Below are 22,420 nucleotides of genomic sequence, written 5' to 3'. Positions count from 1 at the left end.
TTCCACACATATGATTACTGCAATTTACCTCACAGCACGGTCAGACCAAAACTTGTCACTGTAAGAACACTACTGTGTGCTTTTGTAATGTAAACATACTTGCAGACACGGTTTAGAACTGTTTCGAGATAAACAATTTTACAATTATATTAAAGTAGATTAAAAGCATTTAAACAAGAGTATATGGCAAAAACGCTGAAAAATTAAGATTGAAAAAGCAAGAATGTAATTTAAATCACCTTAGAGGTATGCATATACTGTATGATTGTGGAGAATGCTTTAGAAGACATTTAGAAAATGTACATACACATACAACCAAGTATTGGGCCTATCTAAATATTGCCGTGTTGGATACAATTACACTCACATCGCTGTTGCATTGCAGCTCAGACATAATATACTGTACTCTGGCATGAGCTGCATTTCAGTGACCCCATATAGAAGGCAAATGGAGCTTATACACATCCTCAAAGCTAACAGGGGAGTTATCTCTTGTCAGATATAAAGTGAAGCATCACTAAATACCCCTGACAGTCAAGTGCTATTTTTAGTTTGTAAAGACACACTGATCAGAACTAAGATATCTCACTTTCATTAAAAAGACGATCCCTTTTCAATGGGACACAAACAGGGACATGAAGACAGCTGGTGAATAGAGAACTCTGGTTCCTGTACCAGCTTTGTTGGATATGTAGAAAACATTGAAGTTAAGCAGGCCATGGTGACAAATAAGGAAATGACCACAACCTCAAAGATAAAAAATAAAATAAGACTATGCAGGGGAAGGCCCTTTGGCGGTAATGTGTGAATGAATAGCATTTCAATACTAGGACAGGTTCCCAAAAGCTTTCTCGTAGTTCTCACCAGTGGACAGTGATGCGGGTCTGTTGTCTCAAGCTCAGCTCATCCCATTTCAGCATGTTAAAGCCATCCATAGGAGACCATCCATGGAGAGTTGCTGACTGGATACTGCATTTAGTGTGGGATCCCTTTAATGTCAATCTCTGCCCACCAACCAACTGCTTGAGTTTATTATCACTTCACTAATATTTACTAAGCTATTATCGACCCTGCCTCTCTCACATCATAAAAAATAGGAGTTTGTGTAAAGTCTAACACTGTCTGATGATGTCCCAACAAACTGACAATCCAAACCCTCAGATTGCAACACAGTCTATTGCAACACAGTCTCTTTCTGGCAGGTGACATCTTTGAGGCTTGTGCCATCACATTAGTCTTCACATAGATGCATCAAAGTCTGAGAGGATGCCATCCAATATGCCATCAGCTGACCCAGGCTGATTTGCTGGCCTGTAGAAAGAAAACACAGATTAAGTCACAGTGACACAGAGAATGAGGACTTGAAAGAGAAGTCAAGAAGCTTATCTGCAAAATCAACCAACAAGCAAAACCTACCATTCAATTCTAATGACACAGTAAAAACACAGCCTTAGATTCAAATGCTTAATCGTGTTCAAATGTTTAATCGTGAATCATTACATTGCTACTAAGGTCCTGATCAACGAGCCTATTGCAAAGTAGTAAGTGTTACTGTAAAAACATGTGAGGTAGAAATTGATTGTGTACATGTTGTTATGATATGTTGTATTTAGCTAAATCACTAGCTCCCTGACTTAACTAAGACAGGCAGCTGAGCAACGACGCAACCTCAAAAGTTTAACTATTTCAAAAAGAGAAAGCAAGAGGTTAAAGAGGTTAAAAAGCGAGAATGAGCACTGGAGTTGAAGATCGAGATGATGTCATGATGCCCTGATGATGTCAATGAGTATCGAAGTACATATCCTACAGAGTTCAGTAACTAGGAATGTGTATTGGCAAGAATCTGGCGATACAATACATATTACAATACAGGGGTTACTATTCAATACATTGCGATACTGTATGTAAGGCGAATATGGTTTTTCATAAAAACAATTTTCATAAAAAATGTACACAGTGTCACATTTATATAAAACAAAATATTGCAGTAAGAATGACTCAGTTAGCATTACTTTGCTGTGATTACTAGAGTCACATCCATTACTCACAACATGGCTGTAGACTCACATTGCAATGGGGAAGTCTTCAAAATGGTGGGGGAATACTGGCGCTACATGGGCAGCAGAATGAGAAGGACTGAAGTCCGGTGAGAACTGAGACCTGAAACACAGTTCATGTAAACAAAATGAGTCAGTGATTTAGTACATGAGCATTCCATGCAGTACACACAGAGCAAAACAGTAGCTGCTTCTTAATATAGGAAAGCTTTCCAGCCCAGCCCTGGGTTAAAGGAAGCAAGGGATGGAGAGAGAGGGAGTGCGAGAGATAGAGACAGAGAAAGAGAGAGAGAAAGAGAGAGAGAAAGAGAGCCCAGCTAACACATAGCATTACAGCAACATCACCAAAAGTTGCCATATGGTCACCGCAATGTTACGACAGCGACAGCGACGGCACTGCAACGTAACAGTGTTAGCTGGGAAAGAGAGAGAGACAGAGAGAGAGAGAGAGATAGACCCACAGCATGTACTCACATGGGCCCAGAGAACTGAGGAAAGGCAGCCATTGGTACATCATTCATACTCGAAGACGGGCTGGGATGGTCCCTTCAAACATACAAAAGCACATCAATCAGATTTTGAAGTCTTTAAAACAAATCATGGAGAACAATAACACTTCACTTAAACTTTACTTACATTGCACCAACGACTGTGGTGGTTATAGTTGTAGGGAGATAGCCCTCTGTGGATTGCGGGAGAGGCACTAACATATCTGCTGCAAAGATACATGAAGTTGAAAAAAAAACAACTGCAAATGTAATACAGTTCAACTGTTACGTAAATGCCATGAGTGAGTTGGGATGTTGAAAAATATGTGTGCATATCCGGTTTGTGACAATACTCCTGGAAGAAAAGACTGTGGGCTGTCAGTCTTTTTTTACCTGAATAGTACTGGCCAAACACGTCGTTCTTTGGCAGGTCTGGATATACATGCGTGATGAATTCCAGGTCTCGGATGCGGTCACCAAGGCAGCGGATCTCCAGGTCCCGTTTGGTGAAGGGCTGAATGTTCTGGATTCTTCGGCCACCGTCTGAAGGGCAGCCATAGAATGGAGGCTCAGAAAAACATTTCCACCATACAATCAGAGCATCATCATTTATACTGTGCTGTGAAAGAGCTGGCAAATCTGTCTGTAGCTTTTAAATGTCCAGATACATATTTTTTGACCTTTGGATAAATCATCTGTCCAATAATAGTAGTAGATGTGATAGTTTGTCTACTGAGCATTATGAAAAGACATTTAGTTACAAAACTTTATGCCAACATGTCCTTTCTTTTGATCTTTCTCCGTTCTCCTTTAGCAAGTTACCCATCAACTTGTCTCATACTTCACCAAATTGACGTTTTTTCCAATCAGATACGGAATTGATTTGAACCACACAGTCTCTAACGAAGATCTTTTGATCTCATTCTGGGTCATGGATGTGTTTACAGTCTAGCTTCATTCCCAGCTCAAATAGCATATTACAGCTTTATTCAGTCGCTAACAAGCGTTTGTCCAACCAGTTGTCACATTTTCAAAACTCTAAACACAATTAGCACAGCATCAGTCTGGCCATACCATTCACGCATTTCATACCGTTTTCACACAATATGCAGTCAGTGAACCCATTTCCACAATGCTTACATTTTCTTAACAGACAAGCTATACCTCCCAACAAAATTATGGATTGTTTTTGTAGTATTTGCAAATGTTAACAATATTCCAAACCTTAGATACAGTATAAGAACCTTTGCTTCTGCAATGACATCAGTTCAAAAACAATATATATCAGCTGATAATAAACAAACAATTGAATAATTGACACACAGCTGATTTATGTTGGGTATATTGGGCCAACCACAGCTGATTCCAGTCTGACTTAGACTCAGTGGCAGGGGTTATTTGTTTTCTATTACATTGACACTTACATTGTAAAAGGAGGACTTTGAGAAGTGATGTTTTTGGAAACAGAAACAGAAAAAGACAAACACTGTAATGTCTGGACGAGGAAGAATAAGAGCAAGGGGCCCAGGGAGAAGAGCAGGCCCAGTGAGAGATGCAGTGAGAGGTGCAGTAAGAGGTGCAGGTGCAGTGAGAGGTGCAGGAGCAGTGAGAGGTGCATGACAGTGAGAGGTGCAGGAGCAGTGAGAGGTGCAGTAAGAGGTGCAGGAGCAGTGAGAGGTGCAGGAGCAGTAAGAGGTGCAGGAGCAGTGAGAGGTGCAGGAGCAGTGAGAGGTGCAGGAACAGTGAAAGGGGCATGACAGTGAGAGGTGCAGGAGCAGTGAGAGGTGCAGTAAGAGCTGCAGGAGCAGTGAGAGGTGCAGTGAGAGGTGCAGGAGCAGTGAGAGGTGCAGTGAGAGGTGCAGGAGCAGTGAGAGGTGCAGTAAGAGCTGCAGGAGCAGTGAGAGCTGCAGGAGCAGTGAGAGGTGCAGTGAGAGGTGCAGGAGCAGTGAGAGGTGCAGGTGCAGGGAGAGGTGCAGGTGCAGGGAGAAGAGCAGGCCCAAGGAGAGGGCAAGGTAGAGGTGTAAGAATGTGTGGTGGTGGCATTCCAAGTGCTGCAAGAACAGTAGTCAGTGATACCTTGGATAATATCAGATGTGATGTTGATGAAAACATGTGGCCTAACCCTGAAGATCGCAGAGATTAGATATAGTAATTTTGTGCTTTTTTTTAGTTCCCCCCTCCCCCTTTTATCTGGGCTGCTGTTGGTTTTTTTGTTCAGAATGCTCTTGTGTGTTTCATGGATATTTTGTTCACTGTAAGCAATACTGTAAAACTTTTTCCGTTCTATCATACTGTAAACAGTATTTCTGTAGGCTACCTCCTGTAGTAAACAGTAAAAGGGGAAAAAACTGATTTGCTTTTTACTGGAATGCTTTTGAATATGAACATTACATGTGGACAGTTCCCAACCAAGAAATTTGGTGTAAAAACGGTGGATTGCATGTTTTGCATGCAAATACCTGTAAAACTGAAACATAAAAGTCTATGCCGATTTTGTAATGTCAACAATAGCCAGTATTTTGAAACCTGGGGCCTGTTGCACAAAAGCAGAATTAAGACATCTGGGATAAGTTACTGAGCTGCGCTCAATGAATCCAAAACAAGAGCGTACAGGCTTAATTGGTTGCACAACGAGCAAGACAGGATGAGCAGACACGGATTCATCAAGCCAGGTGAAACCTATCCTGGATAAGTGCGCGCTCACGGCTCCCTCAAATAGACCCCGCCACCGATCACAGATTCACTGATTCACCATGGCAACTAGAGCGGCTTCATTGCTTCTTCTACGGTGTGAAGTAGGTAGATTCTCACAACAGCAACAAACAGCAACTAGGAGAATATTGCAACTAGTTCCACGACCACCACGCACAAAATGGTTAGGCACTCCCGTGACGTCACATTGTCGCATGACAGGTCGGGAATGGCGAGTATGTAAAAGTTAATTAATGATCACAAATGTTTAAATAATGACAATGGGTCTAGGTATATGTGATAACAATCTGTAGTGGGCAGTGGAATAACTATTGGTTTCCGTTTGTGGTGACTGCTGACTGAGATAAGGGATGAGATTAAATAGATCCTGGAACTTAGCCTGGTCTGGAGCAGGCTAGCTCCACAGAATAAATCGCCATGGTGATTTATACCATAACATATCCTGCTGCCCCCATCCCGCTTTTGTGCAACTGGATCACGGATAAATTGAGCCAGGATAACCAAGATATCCCGGCTTAATCCCTTATCCTAGTTTTGTGCAATAGGCCCCTGGTGTACTTTGATTGACTGCATGTACCTTGTGAAGTCAAAACAAGTGTTATTCTTTGACAGAATAATTTCATTTTGAGTCAGATTTCCAGTCTTTTGGTAAAGTTAGTGTGTGCAGAGAAAGATGTGCTCTATTTTGAAATGAAGAGTTAGTCTATATTTAACAAAATGTGTTTTTAAGAAGAAAATTATCCATTTGGCCAATTGTGTTTTGTAGGTGTGAGTCTGTGTTAAGAATTAAGAAAAAAGTATCTGAAGTATGGGTAAGCGCTTGTTAGACATTGAAAGAAAACTGTAATGACTTACTCTCGGCTGGGGCTACGTAGGCAATGGTAATTCCCCCGATCTCTGAGTCACTGAAGCGCAGGAGGAATGTGCCATTGGGCTTGTTCTGCAGGATCACGTGCAGGTGCTGCTTCCCAATGAAGCCAAAGATCAAACTAGAGACAAACAAACAATGGCACAAATCATCAAACAAACAAATAAATAAATAAATAGCCATTTTCCCATGAGCTTGTTTTTGCTGTGGTTAGCTACATTATTATGAAGTGAAGCATACCCATCACTCCAGTATCGGGTCAGATGCTTCTTTGTGAGTTCCATCACGCCATCGAACCACTGCCAGAAGGTGAATGGCCGACCAGGCAGAACTTCCTGAAACACAAATATTATTTCAGCTCTCACAAACAATGGTTACATTAGTCATATTAAAGTCAAAATAACATCCTGTCTAATAATCAGCGTTGAAATTACTTTGTTGAATTGGGACCAGGTCACTAAGAGGTTGCTGAAGTCCTCAGAGATGTCTGGTTTGTTGAAAATCTTCTGGGCAAGGAAGTGCAGATTGTTGTCGTCTAGGCAACGCTGTGTCCCAACCTCAGACATAAACTTCCTGCTCAGGGTCAGCCGCATCTGCGTCCAGGGTACCCGCTCTGGCACCACAAACGGGATCCTGTTCTGCTTGTGAAAGAGAGTGCCAATCAAGAAAGTGTGCTGTCCTATCTACCTTCTAGCAAGACTACACCAATCAATGCTCACTCGCAAAACTACCATCTTTCTATAAATTGCAGGAACGTCTGTGTGTGTGTGTATGTGTGTGTGTGTGTGTGTGTGTGTGTGTGTGTGTGTGTGTGTCTGTGTCTGTTATTCGCATATCTCTCAAACCGATTGTCCGATTGATTTCAAACTTGATAGGTGTCTTGCTATTGGCATGTAGTGGCTATTCAAAATTACATAACAACTATGTGCAATCAACTGATGCTTTGAATAGCCCTGGGTACTTTGGACTTGAGACTTTGACTAAACAAACAAGAATTCTGACTGCAAGGTCCCGAATTTAACAACATTTCAGAAGACAGCTAGACAACAAGTGGCAGACAGAGCGACGTCACTTATGCTCCCAAAGACTGTTTTTGAGTCACATTGTTGCAAATCTCATATGATGATGCATCTTTCCACAAAATGTTTTGTCTTCAATATCATTAAAAAAAAAAAAATGTAAATCAGGTTTCTAGGCCAAGTACACTTGAGTACACAAGGATTGGTCTCTGCATTTATCCCATTCGTGAATTAGTGAACACACAGAGCACACAGTGAACACACAATGAGGTGAAGCACACACTAACCAGGAGCAGTGAGCTGCCTTTGATACAGCGGCGCTCGGGGAGCAGTGAGGGGTTAGGTGCCTTGCTCAAGGTCACTTCAGCCGTTCCCACTGGTCTGGGATCTAACCGGCAACCCTTTGGTTCGAAGCCCGAAGCCCTAACCAGTAAGCCATGACTGCCCCCAGTAGACCACGACTGCCCAATGAATAAGCTATTCAATAGGCTAAACATATAGCCTTACGTCAAAGCTTTAGGCTTATGTCATTTCGATCAGCTACAGACGAGTGGCAGACAGATCGTGTAATTGGGCTACGGGTTTTCTACAGGAATGGCATGTTTGAACGGGCACTGCACTAGTTCCTACAATTCCTCTGACAATACCAATTGGGGCGTGTTTAAACTGATACAACACTCGATTGCGAAATACATGGCAGGGTAGACTATTCAGAAAAACGGATAGTTCCCCTCTTTCACACCGATGCTAAAAACAGCTGGGGAAGGGTCTCAAACCCCTTGAGCAAACAAATGGCCATTGGCCAATCAGAGTTTAGAGAATTAAATATAGCAAATGCATCACTGAGACAGAAGCTCCAGCAGTTGATATTTATAGTTTAGATGATAACGGGGAGTGTAAACACCAGGATATTGTCAAGAATGTTGAGGCAAGCCAGCTGTGATTGTACTTTGCACTGCAGGGGGGGGGGGGGGTATACAATGTGTGAGAGGTGAGAGAATACATGAAACAGTATTAATAAAAGGATTGTGCTGGAAAGACTGACTATTGAAGTTACTGTCCTAAGGTCCCTCTTCGGTTGTGTAAAAGTCAATATGTCCAAACCAAGTATCATATATTTAACAAAGAACAATATACTACAATACAACAATATAATCTGTGAATATTGCATTGAGATTCATCTAAAATTAGTATTGCAGGGAAGAAGGGATATCAAATGGATATAAAAGGTGATAGGTGAGACAAACGTACCGGCTCTGAGAAGGCACAGTCCCAGACGATGGTTGCCATAGCATTATTATCCTGACTGCCATGCACAATAACGACCACAGGCAGGGAGATTGTCTGTAAGGAAGAAATACATCTATTAGCTAAACTAATTAGCCAGAGCGCCAGAGTATTCCTCACTCAATGAGAATCCCAGGAGCCTTTAGAGGGCCTTATAAACACTCTCTTTATCTCTTCAATACTCTTTTGCAGAGCAGACTGATTATTTTCAATACTTCTAATATAATAATTGCAATAATATAACATATAAATGATGGCATATAATTATACATGATGGCATATAATTATACAATACAATATAATTACATTAGCAGAGTTGCACACTATCATTATTGTAATTGTCAATGTTATTATGATTATTATTATTATTATTAGTAGGCAGGGCTTAAAGCAAGAAAATTCTGTGCCTGAAGTAATTAGAAGCACTTATCTATTTGTTACATAGGTTTTTTTTTATTTCCAAACCAATTGGCCTGTATTTAGGCACAGTGCCTGAGAACGTTAAGCCTTGCGTAGTCAAATCAACTGAAATGGCCTGTATTCAGGCACAGTGACCTTGGCTTTCAGATCAAATGGCCTGTATTCAGGCACAGTGCCTGAAACTTTATCCTGTGCGTAGTCCAATCAACTGAAATGGCCTGTATTCAGGTACAGTGACCTTGGCTTTCAGATCAAATGGCCAGAACTTTAAGCCGTGCGTAGTTGTGGTACACAGAGCTTGAGTGAGACGCACTGTGTAAACGGAGGCTATGGGTTGCTCACATACCTGGACGCCGTAAGCGGTGTCACATCCTGTGATGGCGATGTCAGCAGTAAACAGAATGGCAAACTTCTCCTCCGTCACTGACTCTGAGCCCTTTCTGTCTGCTCTCTTTATCTTCTTGATGGACTGATAGAGTGACAACAGAGAAGATCATTGACTTCAGCCCAAATCGTAGTATAAGTATAAAGTATAAGCCCAGTATCAACAACAACAACAATAAAAACACATTATCACAACAAAAAACGCTGAGCAACTAACTGCAGGGCTCCTCACTAAACAGTGTGGATATTTGCTCCAGACAACATATTGTGTAGTAGGTCTGTAAGGAAGAAGCAGGTGAAACTATGGAATGGAATGGAATGGAATGGAATGGAAATCTATTTATTTGAAGCAGGGACAATGCACAAAATAACATTTATCCTGGGATCCAGCTAGGAAAATGTCTTGGGCCAGGTTGTAGCAGTAATTGCTAATTTGCACCTGTAGTCCCTGGGCAAGTATAATACATAAAATAAAATAAAAAAATTCAATAGGACTATAGATGATGTGATGGCCATAGTATTTTACAAACAAGCAATCTTAGAATAGAAACTAGGCACTATTGCAATTGTATACGCTGTGGCAAAGCAGTAAATGCTACGGAAATGTGACACTGAGGGCCAGATGTACGTACATTTGCGAACGTAGCGTTATCAGCGTCATGGACACACCGCAGATTGCGAACGCTGTCAGACCCAAGTTTCCGTCGTATTTATCAATTGTTCAATCCTTAGTGTAAACTGCGCCTTTCTCTGCCTTTCTCCGCCCATAAACGCAATTTACGAACATCCACAACTGAATGGCAGCGCATACATACAAGCGCCGTTGACACATTTGGATTAACACCTGCTTTTACAAGTGTTTAGGCGCAGAATAGACGTGCGCTTTCAGGAGCAGTCTTTGTACATACCGCGGAATTCATAATTAGGCGCTCTTTACCCCTGGATCCTCGCATGAATGCATATGCATGACATGACAAACGCAATCTGCCACTTTCAGCTCCCGCGACAGGTAGTTTGCGTTTTTACATCATTGCGGCCTGTTTGTACATACCTCGCAATGATTTTACACGCACATTGCGAAACAAATACACCTGAAGTGGGTGCAAAAGCGTTAGTACATCTGGCCCTGAGATCCTGGGATGCTGTTTAGCACACTTCTGTGGCTCTTATAATATGCCAATAGCAGTTGGACTTTCAACATTATCTGTCCACATAATCTGACTACATAAATTCCAAAAAAAAAAAAAAATCCCTGCAGTGCATGTGATAAACCTGTCAGAAGACAGCAGGAAACGGCAGCTTTAAAAGAATCTTCCTCGTGCTCCAATGTAGGTGTTGTAATGGAGCACTTTCCAATGAAAACCATGACTAAGGAGCACTCAGCAGAGCTCTCACTTCCACCTGCCCCTCCTCCACACACACACAAACACACACACACACACACACACACACACACTGCTACCACACCCACCATATTTCGAAAGTTGGCACACATGCTTTTGCTGGACGGGATATGCTCTAATATCGCCGTGCTGTTGATGAGCTCCCCAACGTTCTCACTGCCAAACAGAGGGGAAACACCATAGTGTCAGCGTCACAGTGGAATTTGCACTTCGGCACTTACCCATGCCAACCAAACGCTTTCTTAAGAACTGATTCATTGCTTTATCACCTTCCAATAATCACAATTACAGATACACAATGTCTTGCAAAGTACCACGTGCTTTCAGATGATTACACAACATATTATTATTACTGAGTGTTTCAAAAAGGAAGTTGTCAATGTGAAAGAGTAATGCACTTTTCAGTATGGAGGATGCAGGTCAAAATACATTTAGCTTTACATCACATAATTTTGTCAGCTGTCAAGTACAAGACTTCATTTGCAGCATATTACATCTTCATGACTTATGAAACGCAATTTGTTGTGGAACTGTTGAACTGAATTGATCCTTGTTACAGGATCAAATCTGCAGTTTACAAAAAAGTGGTTATTTTGAGGTTTGCAGACTTCACACAGGAAACTTTGGATTGGTGTCATGAAAATACCACTTACAATTACAGCTACCTGAGACTTGAGAGGGAAATAGAGAGAGAGAGAGAGAGAGAGAGAGAGAGAGAGATGTCATGTGAAATAGTGCAACGCTCACATGGCTATGCCCCCGGGCTGTCCCAAGTTCCGCGCCTGCATCTCTGTGACGATCTGAGCCCTGAGGAGGATGGGCTTGCCCGTGGCCACCTTCTCTCCAAGCAGATAGCGCACGGTGGTGCAAAATTTGGACTGGGTTTTTATGACCTGCGGAGGTTGCTTCTCCACCAACATGGAGCTGAAGTAGGAAGAGAGTGGAGCACAGTGAGCCTTTCAGATCCAAACACAGCAACCTCTTTCTCCTTACTCAGTAACACTCAAAGATTATCACAAAGATTATATAATAAATAAGAAACATTCAATACAATCTATTCCACATTAGCCAATGGCCTTTATCAATTTAGAGTGTTTTAAAGAACATTCATTCTATGTTCACAAGTAGCCTAAAACCAGATCCACATGTCGCAATGCTGCTTTGAACCTGAGTTGAAAAGACAGCGGTGTATTCCTACAGATGTCATGGTATCATGGTACGGTGTAAATGTCTGAAATCTGAACAGGGATGTCTATGTGTGTGAGTGTATATGGGGGGGGGGGGGTCTCACCTCTGGATGAGGGTCTTGAGCAGATTCCCAAGCCGATCCTGCATATCTGAGAACGGATCTGAACTGCCATGATCCTGTCCCACCAAAATGACTTCCTGTCTGAGCTGCACGTTCACACCTAGCAACTGTTCACACCTACAAAGGAGGCATGGCAGATAGGGTTCAGCAACCGCACAACTCAGAAATTAGAAGTCAGGGTAGATGTTGCTTGTGCAAAACATTTGCTAACATTCCAAACTGGTGTCATTTTCAAATGGATCAGAATATACATCTGAAAACAAAACACCTCTGATTGACTAAGAAAGCAATACATGTCACACAGTTTAGAGATCAAGAAAATGTTACAGGGGTGTCCATCTGCTTCACTATACAGTCTATGGCTTCACTCAAATGTGTGTATCTGGGCTATATGAGAAGGTGGTGTATGTGTTATCTACCTGAACTCTGGCAAAAGCTGATTTCAAAACAGACTGGCCTCAATAACCTCAAGTACACCACCTTAGCCCAAACAAGGCTGCACTAATCACTGCAGGAGAAGAGCTGACTGAAAAGCCCATACAGGAGCGTTGGCTCTCACCAGGTCTGCAGAGGCCCCAGGTTCTCATCAAAAGGACCGCCAATGGTGGCCTGGTGCTGCTCCCACCTCCAGTCCTTGATTCTCTGGATGAGGCGCTTCTGGCACTCTTGGAGTATGCCGATGGTCTCATGCAGCAGCTGAACGCGTTTCTGTCAATATGAGATTACCATAAGATTTCTATAAGTAGTACAATTTACAATTCTGGCTCAAGATTCTATATAACATTAATTTAAGGTCTATGTTTGCTTCTGTTTTACAGAGTTAGAACTGACAATGAACACTGAAGTTCATTTGAGCACACACACAAACACAAACATGGGAGCTGGTTCCACAAAAACCATGCAGAAAATAAAAAAAACAATGGTTAAGTATAAGTATATATACTCTTTTGATCCTGTGAGGGAAATTTGGTCTCTGCATTTAACCCAATCCGTGAATTAGTGAAACACACTCAGCGAACACACAGTGAGGTGAAGCACACACTAATCCCGGCGCAGTGAACTGCCTGCAACAACAGTGGCACTGAGGGAGCAGTGAGGGGTTAGGTGCCTTGCTCAAGGGCACTTTAGCCGTGCCTACTGGTTGGGGTTCGAACCAGCAACCCTCCAGTTACAAGTCCGAAGCGCTAACCAGTAGGCCACGGCTGCCACAGAGTAATCAACAAATCTATAAAAACAGTACAGATCAGGGGTGGACAAACATTTTGGCTCAAGGGCCACATTGGGTTTAGACATTTTGTATCATTTAAATGATAATAATGATAAAGCAATTTTGTTATAGAATATTAATTTCTTAAGAAATACTGCTAATTTGATGCTGTTTAACTCATTTCTAAATGGTGCACTGTCACTTTAAAAGCATTTAAGAACATGTTTAGTTCTCAGTGATCTTTTGCCAGTTCCACTCAAAGATAGCCTATGGCTTGTGCTGTGCCCTCTCACAGCAGGCTTGTGCAAAATTCCGAATTTTAGAATTGGAATCATGAATTGGAATTTGAAATGAATTGGCTCTGTCCCACAGGAAGTTGAATTTGAATTTGAATTGTAATGACAGGAAGTGGAATTAAATTCATGGAAATTGAAAGGGTCCGTGTACTTTTGTGTTAAATGGAAAATGAAAAAACAAGTGGTATGTGACTTTTTGAAGTTCTATAGTAACTTGCTAAATGAAAATGATGTCGTATTTTGACATATTCCAGAGATTACAAACACAATGTTGACTTAATGAATGGATAATGTAAAATGCAAAATGCAATAAAGAGAAATAAAAGTCATTCTAACAGTGTTATTTGGACAGTAGGCTACCTAAAAGATCTGAACTAGATTTTCTGCAAACAACCGTTCCTTTGGTCGCGGTCATATATTTTCACCGGGTTGGACCAGTCTCTACAGAAATTTAAACACGATGCACTCGGGTTTGGCTCTGTTTGTTGACGAAACGTCAAGTTCCAGCTACGCATCATGCGACAGCCTAGCCTAATCCTCGCTTGAGTTGGTGAACATCGCAAAATCTACACTACACTCATCACAGCGCATCCACGTCCTGCACAGATGTCTGTGTCACAGATTAGGCCTATGTCTGTAGGTTATAGCCTTTATACCTGAAGAGATGCCATATCATTCAGATGGCCCCCATATTACCCCCACCCCATCCCCCCCATCAAAGAATTAGCGAAAACCGGCCTTGTTTGTACTTCCAGGTCTATCTAGTTCAGACCTAACCTAGCCTACTGTCCAAATAACCTGGTTAGAATGACATTAATTTTTCTTTAGATAGATAGATAGATACTTTATTCATCCCCAAGGGGAAATGTATTGCATTTCACATTATCCATTCATTAAGTCAACATTGTCTTTGTAATCCCTGGATTGCACTATAGAACTTCAAAAAGTCACATACCACTTGTTTTTCATTTTCCATTTCCCTACCCAATTAGAGTAATGAATGAACGCAAAAGTACACAGATTTATAATTTATATAAATTATAAATTTACTTATAAACTTAATTTATAAGTTGTGTGTTTGATGCAATCATATCTGACATATACTGTGAAGCTTCATTGTTAAGCACTACCCTTAAATTATGTTTATGAATTTCTTCAAATTCGAATTGTAATTCTACATCCTATTTTGGACCTCAATTCAAATTCAATTCAAATTCAAGAATTTAATTGGAATTTAGGAGTCATTCTCAATTCAATTCTGAATTTTGCACAAGCCTGTCTCACAGTTAATAAATGGTCAGTAGTGGGAACTACTGTTGCCTTCATGATTTCCTTTTATCTCTATGTAACATGCTGTTTTGACATTGACATTGTAAACATTCTCTAAAACAGAAGAGTGAAAAGCAGTTTGCAGTAAAGCTAACCACAACATCGTCTATCGAGGAAGAAAATAGCAAGTAGCTGATAATTTAATGCTCGGTGGGCTGGATTAAAGTGCATGATGGGACAGATCTGGCCCGTGGGCCGTAGTTTGGCCACCCCTGGTACAGATGGATGGGTCTACCTTGCCAAACTCCTGATATTTGTATTCCAGCTGTTGGATGCGTTTTTGCTTTTCTAACTGTGATGTATCAAGCTCACTGGAGTGCATGGGGCCTGAAAATAGAAAACAGAATGGCATGTTAGGACAACTCCAATGACCCAACAACAGTGTGGAAAACTTCAGCTGAGACAATGTGCTGTCTCACAATTGCACGGAAATATGAAAAAAATACTTTTACTCATTACTCAACCACACAATCCTGACTTTTTTTTACAAAAAAAACGCTAAGGAGCAGATTCTGGTGTGCGGACTCAACGTTCTTCTACTTGCTTGTGCCTTCCTGTCCAGCACCCAGTACTCAACTACTTGGATGTGCGTGCTGCACTCTTGAACTTTCATGACCTAACAGACAAATGCTGTAAATACATCCTAGCATAAACTTTCAGGTTTATGTTTATGCTTGGGTGTATTCCACATGCAAGTGGGATATTGTAGTAGGGTCCCTGAGGAATATGGAATTACTCAGCCTTTACAGGAAAGATTTGCATATTCAAGGAAATGCCTATTTAAGGGGAACATTCACACTGCATCTGTTTAACTGGACAGTACCCATGTGTGATTACTCCCCCCTAGCCCTGACCCAGCTGGTCTCTGTTCACATTACATTTTCGTTTGCGGACCTGGGTCTGTCACAGTCACAAAAACGGCAGTTTATTTCTTGATTTTGGAACAGATAGCATTCAAACGGCACTGGACCGGAGTTCTAATAAACCGTACCCCAGACCTCGGTTTTTTAGCGGACCCTGGTTCACATTGCGTTCACGTTAGCAAAAATCACAGAACCATCGGTTCAAACAAACTCAGGTCTGGAGTAAAGGGTCTAGTGTGAATGCACCCTAAGGTAAAGCAACAATAAGATACAAATCATTGTTATACCTATTTGTATCACCTATTTTATCCATGCAAAGACTGTTCAAGACAATAGATGTGACACATTTTGTGGATCGGATTCAACAGACCAAATTCCTATAGACAGCTTCCAATGGTGAAGGTCCTCAACATTAATATGCATTTTAAAGAGTAAAAAGGCCCATATTCTCTATCGAGGAGGAACAGGCAAAAGTTCATAACTATGTCCTAGAGATGACACACTTGACATGGATTCTCCATCCTGTTTCTCCCAGTTCATCTCCTCCTGCAGCTGGTGCATGGTTTGGCGGTAGTTGCGTATCTCCAGCACTTTGAGGACCAGGTTGTCCATGTCTTGGTTGCTCTTGGTTATGGGATTGCCATTCACGGTTCTAGGGCTCGGCGAGAGCCCAGGCTGGTGGACGGCTTGCCCCGGCGGACATTGACCAAGGTGGTAGTGAGCCCTCGCTGGCCCCTAGTGGGATGAGACCAAAACAAGCAGCTCACCTAATCTGAATACAGCACAGTGGCCATAGTGGCCATTATGACATCCCAACTCTACGCTGGGAGTACTCAGGAGAGGCTGAACATGTGCTTACCGTCGGGCCAAGGAAGTGCCTCTCCTTCCGCAGCATATCCCTCACCGTCTGAACTAGCATCATTGGCTGGACAACGCTCTACAGACAGTGACCAAGCACAGGTGAACTCAGCATCACATCGACTCTTCTTCAGGTCGTTGTGGACAAGCAATAGTCTCTCATCTGTACGCATTAAGTACTACTGACATGTATCCTTTACACAACGCACAGTACATACGTTAGTGGCGGACATAAATAACACAAACAGCCCAGTACCATTTTTCTGCTGAAATCCTGCAGTCTCATTCTCTCAAGCACATTTTGATGCTGGTGGGCCTGTTCCATGAGTAGCAGCACAATCTGCTCCCGAAGCCTCTGTGCTTGGGGCTCTTGTTCCATATTTTCAATGTCAAACTCCTCCCTGAGGAGACACATACACACACATACACACACATACACACACACACACACACACACACACACACACACACACAGAGAAGCTGAATATAGGATCGCAGGCGTAATGTCGAATATCTCAGTTAGAGAATTGGGTGAATATTTGTGCATATTCATCCAATGCATGGTAAAACCTCAAGCTGTTGATTTCTCCACAATATCTTTCAAGTTGTAATTATCATACAAATCAATTAAAGGAAACCTCAGTCGTCCCCTTAGAATTATAGGGTTCTATCTACGTTCTGAGTAGTTGAGATATTGAGCTTCAAAGTTTTAGAATTCCATAGAGTTATACTGATAAGTGGAACAAACCTCTTCAGATATAATGTCCAAAAATGCATACAACTCCAAGAAACACCTCACCTCATCTTCTTAAGATGTCACAGAATAAGAATATGTCAATAACTCAATTTTGACAAAAATGTCCGATAGAACCGTATAATTCTAAGGGGACGCTCTGGCAATTTTTCACATACATCTCCGGTTCTCAAGGTTATGTTAAAGATGCCTGCAGAGTGTAGCACTGTAGCTACCTGGCTAATCTAGCTGTTGGCTGCAGCAACTTAAGCTAGGTAGCAGCGTTTTTTTCGTTTCATTTCGTACCGACAGTACTCGGTGACCTTGACATCTCATGATCTATGTGAAAAATCACAGAAATTCTCCTTTAACTATAAGCCATACCATGGTTGATCCTCAATCCAGTTGGCCAAGTAGTGTCTAACATCCATGGGGAATGAGGTGGGATAGAGGTCATTCAGAGCCTGGTTAGGCAGCCGCTGCACCACCAACTTCATCTGGTCCCACTGAGCCATGGTCACCACGCTGAAACCAGCTGTGAGCAAACAAACTAAATTAGGGCCTCTTTAAACAATGGAACAAGGGAATATATAAGCTGGTGAGACACAGTTTCATATGCACAAGATTCATAACTAGGAGAGTTATAATTACAGCAAAAGCCAGAAAAGTCATAATCAACCCCTGTTAAATAACAGCAATGAACAGCCGAATAAATATATAAAAATTTAGTTACTAGTTACAGTAACATGTCGTTCTACTGTCTAAACCTACCTTGTTGCTTTATGTCATGCTTTTAAAAATATTGCGTGTTTGACTGTACATTGCAAAATGTATGTTGTAGCATTATGTGTAACTGTGGACAACAACAAAACCAGAATATAATAATACTGCCTGATAAGTACCGATTCACCGATTGGGTTAAATGCAGAGACCAAATTTCCCTCACGGGATCAAAAGTATATATAAGTACTGCCTATCTACCTATGCATGACAGTGCATCTGTGACTGTCATCCTACTTCTTTATGCTGTGTCAAGTCAAATGGTCTGACACACCCTCTTATTCTCTAGCACACCGTAAACAACCTTCTGAGAATGTTCTGAGGAATTCTGAGGAGTTGATGTGTGAGGTGAGGTGTTTCCAATAGCTCCACAGAATAAATCGCCATGGTAACTTATACCATAACATATCCTGCTGCCCCCTATCCTGCTTTTGTGCAACTGGATCACGGATAAATTGAGCCAGGATAACCAAGATATCCCGGCTTAATCCCTTATCCTAGTTTTGTGCAATAGGCCCCAGAGTTTATGTTTACACGTGTTGTCAATCTTAACCATTACGGTAACACTTTAGTTTAGGGAATACACGTCAACCATTAATACATAACTTATGTGCATGTATTTGTGCTCAACAAGGTCTGTATTAATCATCATTGCACATTTATTAGGTCTTTATTGAACAATTTATTCTTAATCAATAGGTAAATCCTTGATGAGCTACTAGTTGGTCTTGCTGTACTGTAAGGCTACTGGTATAGTATAGATCAAAATAGAGAGTTAATAGACCTAATACACTGTCTGAATATGTGACTTATTTTGACAGAATAGTAATTTCTTGCCAATGTATTAGAAGGCTATCAAGTTTCTACTTTGATCCATACTATACACAGTATCAATAACCTTAGATCAAGACCGATTAGTTTATCGTTTCCCAACCTTGGGGTCGGGACCCCATGTGGGGTCGCCTGAAATTCAAATGGGGTCGCCTGAGATACTGGGTATCTTACATTTGGCCAGTACATTACATTAAAATATACATACATTAAATAAAAATATTAAAAACCCCATGATATCCAAGTTAAGTAACTAATAACTAACGGACCCTTCATTACAATCTGGCTACGTCAAAATAAACATAGACATGAGATGTTTGATTGACATAATCGTGTTTGATCAATTTTCCAAAAAGTAAACAACCTGACATGTAATTGATATCCAAACGAACAAACGACATTTGGGGAAAATCAAAGTACCACCATCGACTGGGTGTTACAACAGAGATGTTGTATATGATCGGGGTCACCAACGTTTTGTGACATTAAAATAGGGTCACCTGCCAAAAAAGGTTGGGAACCCCTGAACTAGTTATTTACTAAGGATTTACCCAAAATAAATCACCTATTCAGTAAGAATAAGAAATGGATTAATAATGATCTAATAAATGTGTAATGACACATAACACAGACCCTATTAAGCACTAATACATACACATATTACTTATGTATTAATGACTAAAATGTGTTACCTAAAATAAAGTGTTACCACTATGACTATACGAATTGTTTTGTTTTGTAACACGGCCAAAATAAACAGAGCTGGAAGTTCCACCTTGCTGTTTTGAATTTGAGCATAGTTTAAAAAAACTTTGTTCCAAAAGTATTTTCAGATGTTAGAACATGTCTATTAAATTCCCCACAAGTCCCAATGATTATGTTTACATGGATATTACTTTTCTGCCTATTAAACTACTTCAGAATAAGACAATTGTCTGTTTTTACTCAGAGAACTGCAGCTTGTATATTGACCATTAACCTACACAGCAATGCACACATTTATTAACCCATAAGACAAACACAGAATGGACACGTGAAGTACTGTTTTGTTTGTCGAAGCTATAAACTCGGCACATTTCATGTATTGTTGAAACCTTACCTTTAAGTACTGAATCTCAAGGTATCTTAGTAAACTGGCTTCCTCTCCTGATGTAAGGGCATACAGGGCGGAGGTAGGCTCATGTTTCCACACTCATAGGTCACAATAATGACAGGCGTCGAACTGTGACATAATACAGACAGTAAGCCAAAATAATTATAGATGATAGATAGATAGATAGATAGATAGATACTTTATGGATCCCCAAGGGGAAATTCAAGGTTGCTAAGCACTTATAAAAGACTGACAGTAACCTGACTATGATATCAAAGGGAAACTTGTCTTGATGTCAGGTCTGATGTCTTGATGTCTGTGCAAGAATGCAATTTCATCACCCCAGTCTTGATCTACTGGGGGTTTCTGACTAATAATCTCTTAGGCCAAGAGAGGACAAGTATAATGGGGTGGTACTATAGGTGATGATTTGTGTACATCTACGGTCACATTGACGGGGCTCATCTTTTAATTTGAGCAGGTTTCTTTTAATATCTACTTTTGATCTGTGAGTCAGGGTGAGGTGAGGGTTAATGTTTTATTTTTTTGGAGATGTTTTGACTGTGCACTTATAATTTTGCATTTTTAAAATAAAAATAAACATTTCAAATAAGCTTATGTAATGTACGACTGCATCGAATCATGCAAATTTAGATAGTCAATAGTATTTTCCCACTTTGCTTCGCATCGCACTGCACCGCCTAAATATAAACTGCGAAAACCTTCATCGCACAGGACAACCTTTTCGCCTTGTGTTTACTCGGGCAGACCTGGACTCCAATTGATTAGTCAAAACGATAATTAACAGGGAATATTAAAAAATCCCGGAGTTTGGGAATATCACAGCCTATATCATAATTTATTACATTTTGACATGGGCTTCAAACGCTGATTCAACCGATGACGAATGCCCTTAATAATACTGGAGTTATAGCCTAGGCCTAGGCTACTGTAGCACTGCGCGTAGCCTAATCCTTTTAAACAACTTAAATAACTAAGCTATAGGTTACGATTTCACAAAGGTAATAACTACATTACCTGGAGTTGCACTGGAAGTAGGCTACTAAGTTTCCCTTATTTCACTAGACTAGGCTACTGTCAGGCCACGCAAATGTTCCAACTCACTAGAGGACCGCTGCTTAACTTACAAATATTTTTTCACTAAGGATAACTTTTGACTGGCCCTATAACGAGAGTTCAGACATCCTAAGATATCTTAAAATAGGCCTTTAGGATGATTAATACAAGTCGTTAGCCTAGTCGTTCCTATCACCACTTTCACTTCAGCATAGCTTAGCTTGGTGCAACTAGGTCTTTTTAGAAAAGAAGGTGTTGCAATGCGTTCGCTTCTTGCGGAAGACACGAGTATGCAACTTCTAATGTAGCCTACTGTAACGTAGGCTGAACTGAAGTAGATAACAACTTAACTGTACTGATCGAATATCCTACCCATCCGTATAGACTAGCTAGTCCACATCAAACAAGACCATGTAAAACTGTACGAGTTTCATCTGGGTTAAATTGTTATTATACTTTGTGTCAGATAAATTAAAAGAGAAAGGGAAAAAAAACATTTCCTGTATTGTGCACAAAAAAACCATAAGCCCACACAACGGCCATCCAAAACAGATATAATGTCAAAGCATTTATGACAAAATGATAGACGTTATTCTAAAGAAATATGATAATTTCTGATATGTTCCTCATTGGTTTTTAGCGATAGAAGTGAGATAAAGCGTAATGTCCTGATGTTTGGAACATGTTGTCACCATCCTGAGGCAACTAGGCCCATAACAACAGTTAATTTGTGTTCTTAAATGCTTCACATTAATCAGACTGTTTAAATTACGGTTGACAGTCATCGATTGTGTGAAACACAGACCAAATGGAAGTGTAGGACTGTCATCTAAAACATAGCCTACTTAGGGTTATTTCAACAAGAACTCATCTGTTCTCGTTATGGTGGCTAGCTAACCTACGCCTGATTTGAAGTAGATTGGTTGTAGGCTACTCAAATTTTTTTTTTTTTTACGATGCTGTAACATCTGGACAGTTGCGTATAGGCTACTTACCAGTTCACTTTTACTCCAACGCGTCTAAAATCCAGTTTTGATGTTCTTGATCAGAAGAAGATTTGAATACTAACACTCAACTGAAAATAGGCTACAGAAGCCACTGATGATTTGTAGTAACACTTCCCTCTCCGACGAAACCGAAAGTGCGCAGCCAGCTAGGCACAGTAGGCAGCAGTTGAAAACTAGAGGCATAGGCTACGTCTGGCGTTCTTCGCTTTCGGCATAACTGAGTCAATTTAGGTAGACTAAACGTCAAACATCATTCTGTAATTTCTGTAGGCCTACGTTCCTCGCACAATTTACCGTAAGAAGAGTTGGGACCTTTTTGTGTTTTTAACCAGGAACTGATTCTGTGATCGAAATATGATTACGCAAGGCTTTTTGCAAGTCACTAATTAGGCTACCCTA

General features: G+C 40.9%; 1 protein-coding gene across 3 annotated transcripts; it reads right to left on the bottom strand.

Moving 5' to 3' along the window:
* Positions 1 to 121: 121 nt before the first annotated feature.
* On the bottom strand, positions 122 to 22,165 carry stat6 (signal transducer and activator of transcription 6, interleukin-4 induced). Of its 3 annotated transcripts, none has more exons than XM_076276943.1 (21): positions 22,010 to 22,165; positions 19,944 to 20,066; positions 17,618 to 17,768; positions 16,757 to 16,901; positions 16,502 to 16,579; positions 16,146 to 16,377; positions 15,015 to 15,106; positions 12,507 to 12,655; positions 11,930 to 12,064; positions 11,386 to 11,562; positions 10,707 to 10,794; positions 9,198 to 9,320; positions 8,396 to 8,488; positions 6,560 to 6,763; positions 6,366 to 6,460; positions 6,113 to 6,246; positions 2,939 to 3,088; positions 2,694 to 2,772; positions 2,532 to 2,603; positions 2,049 to 2,160; positions 122 to 1,311 (listed from the first exon to the last, which is right to left on the bottom strand). In XM_076276943.1, the coding sequence occupies exons 3-20, from the start codon at positions 17,746 to 17,748 to the stop codon at positions 2,064 to 2,066; spliced, it is 2,274 nt and encodes a 757-aa protein (XP_076133058.1). In that variant the 5' UTR covers positions 17,749 to 17,768; positions 19,944 to 20,066; positions 22,010 to 22,165; the 3' UTR covers positions 122 to 1,311; positions 2,049 to 2,063. The 3 variants fall into 3 exon arrangements, with proteins under 3 accessions (XP_076133058.1, XP_076133056.1, XP_076133057.1); XM_076276941.1 differs by having other exon boundaries at positions 2,068 to 2,160; XM_076276942.1 differs by having other exon boundaries at positions 2,068 to 2,160; positions 2,694 to 2,769.
* Positions 22,166 to 22,420: the final 255 nt, after the last annotated feature.

This window comes from Alosa pseudoharengus, unplaced genomic scaffold (assembly GCF_046254945.1).
Source record: "Alosa pseudoharengus isolate Yale_2024_CS ecotype anadromous, Long Island Sound unplaced genomic scaffold, YU_APseudo_1.1 YU_APseudo_1.1_scf_9, whole genome shotgun sequence".
NCBI classification, from domain to species: domain Eukaryota; kingdom Metazoa; phylum Chordata; class Actinopteri; order Clupeiformes; family Clupeidae; genus Alosa; species Alosa pseudoharengus.
The sequence above is the reverse complement of the archived record's forward strand: the minus strand, read 5'-3'. Positions and strand labels throughout refer to the sequence as shown.

Coding starts and splice junctions, on each gene's coding strand:
- stat6 (XM_076276941.1), bottom strand. CDS start 17,748: ATGGCTCAGTGGGACCAGATGAAGTTGGTGGTGCAGCGGCTGCCTAAC. Junction 16,902..17,617: donor TGGATTGAGGATCAACCATG/GTATGGCTTATA, acceptor GTGTCTCCTCAG/GGAGGAGTTTGACATTGAAA. Junction 6,247..6,365: donor ACCCGATACTGGAGTGATGG/GTATGCTTCACT, acceptor GTTTGTCTCTAG/TTTGATCTTTGGCTTCATTG.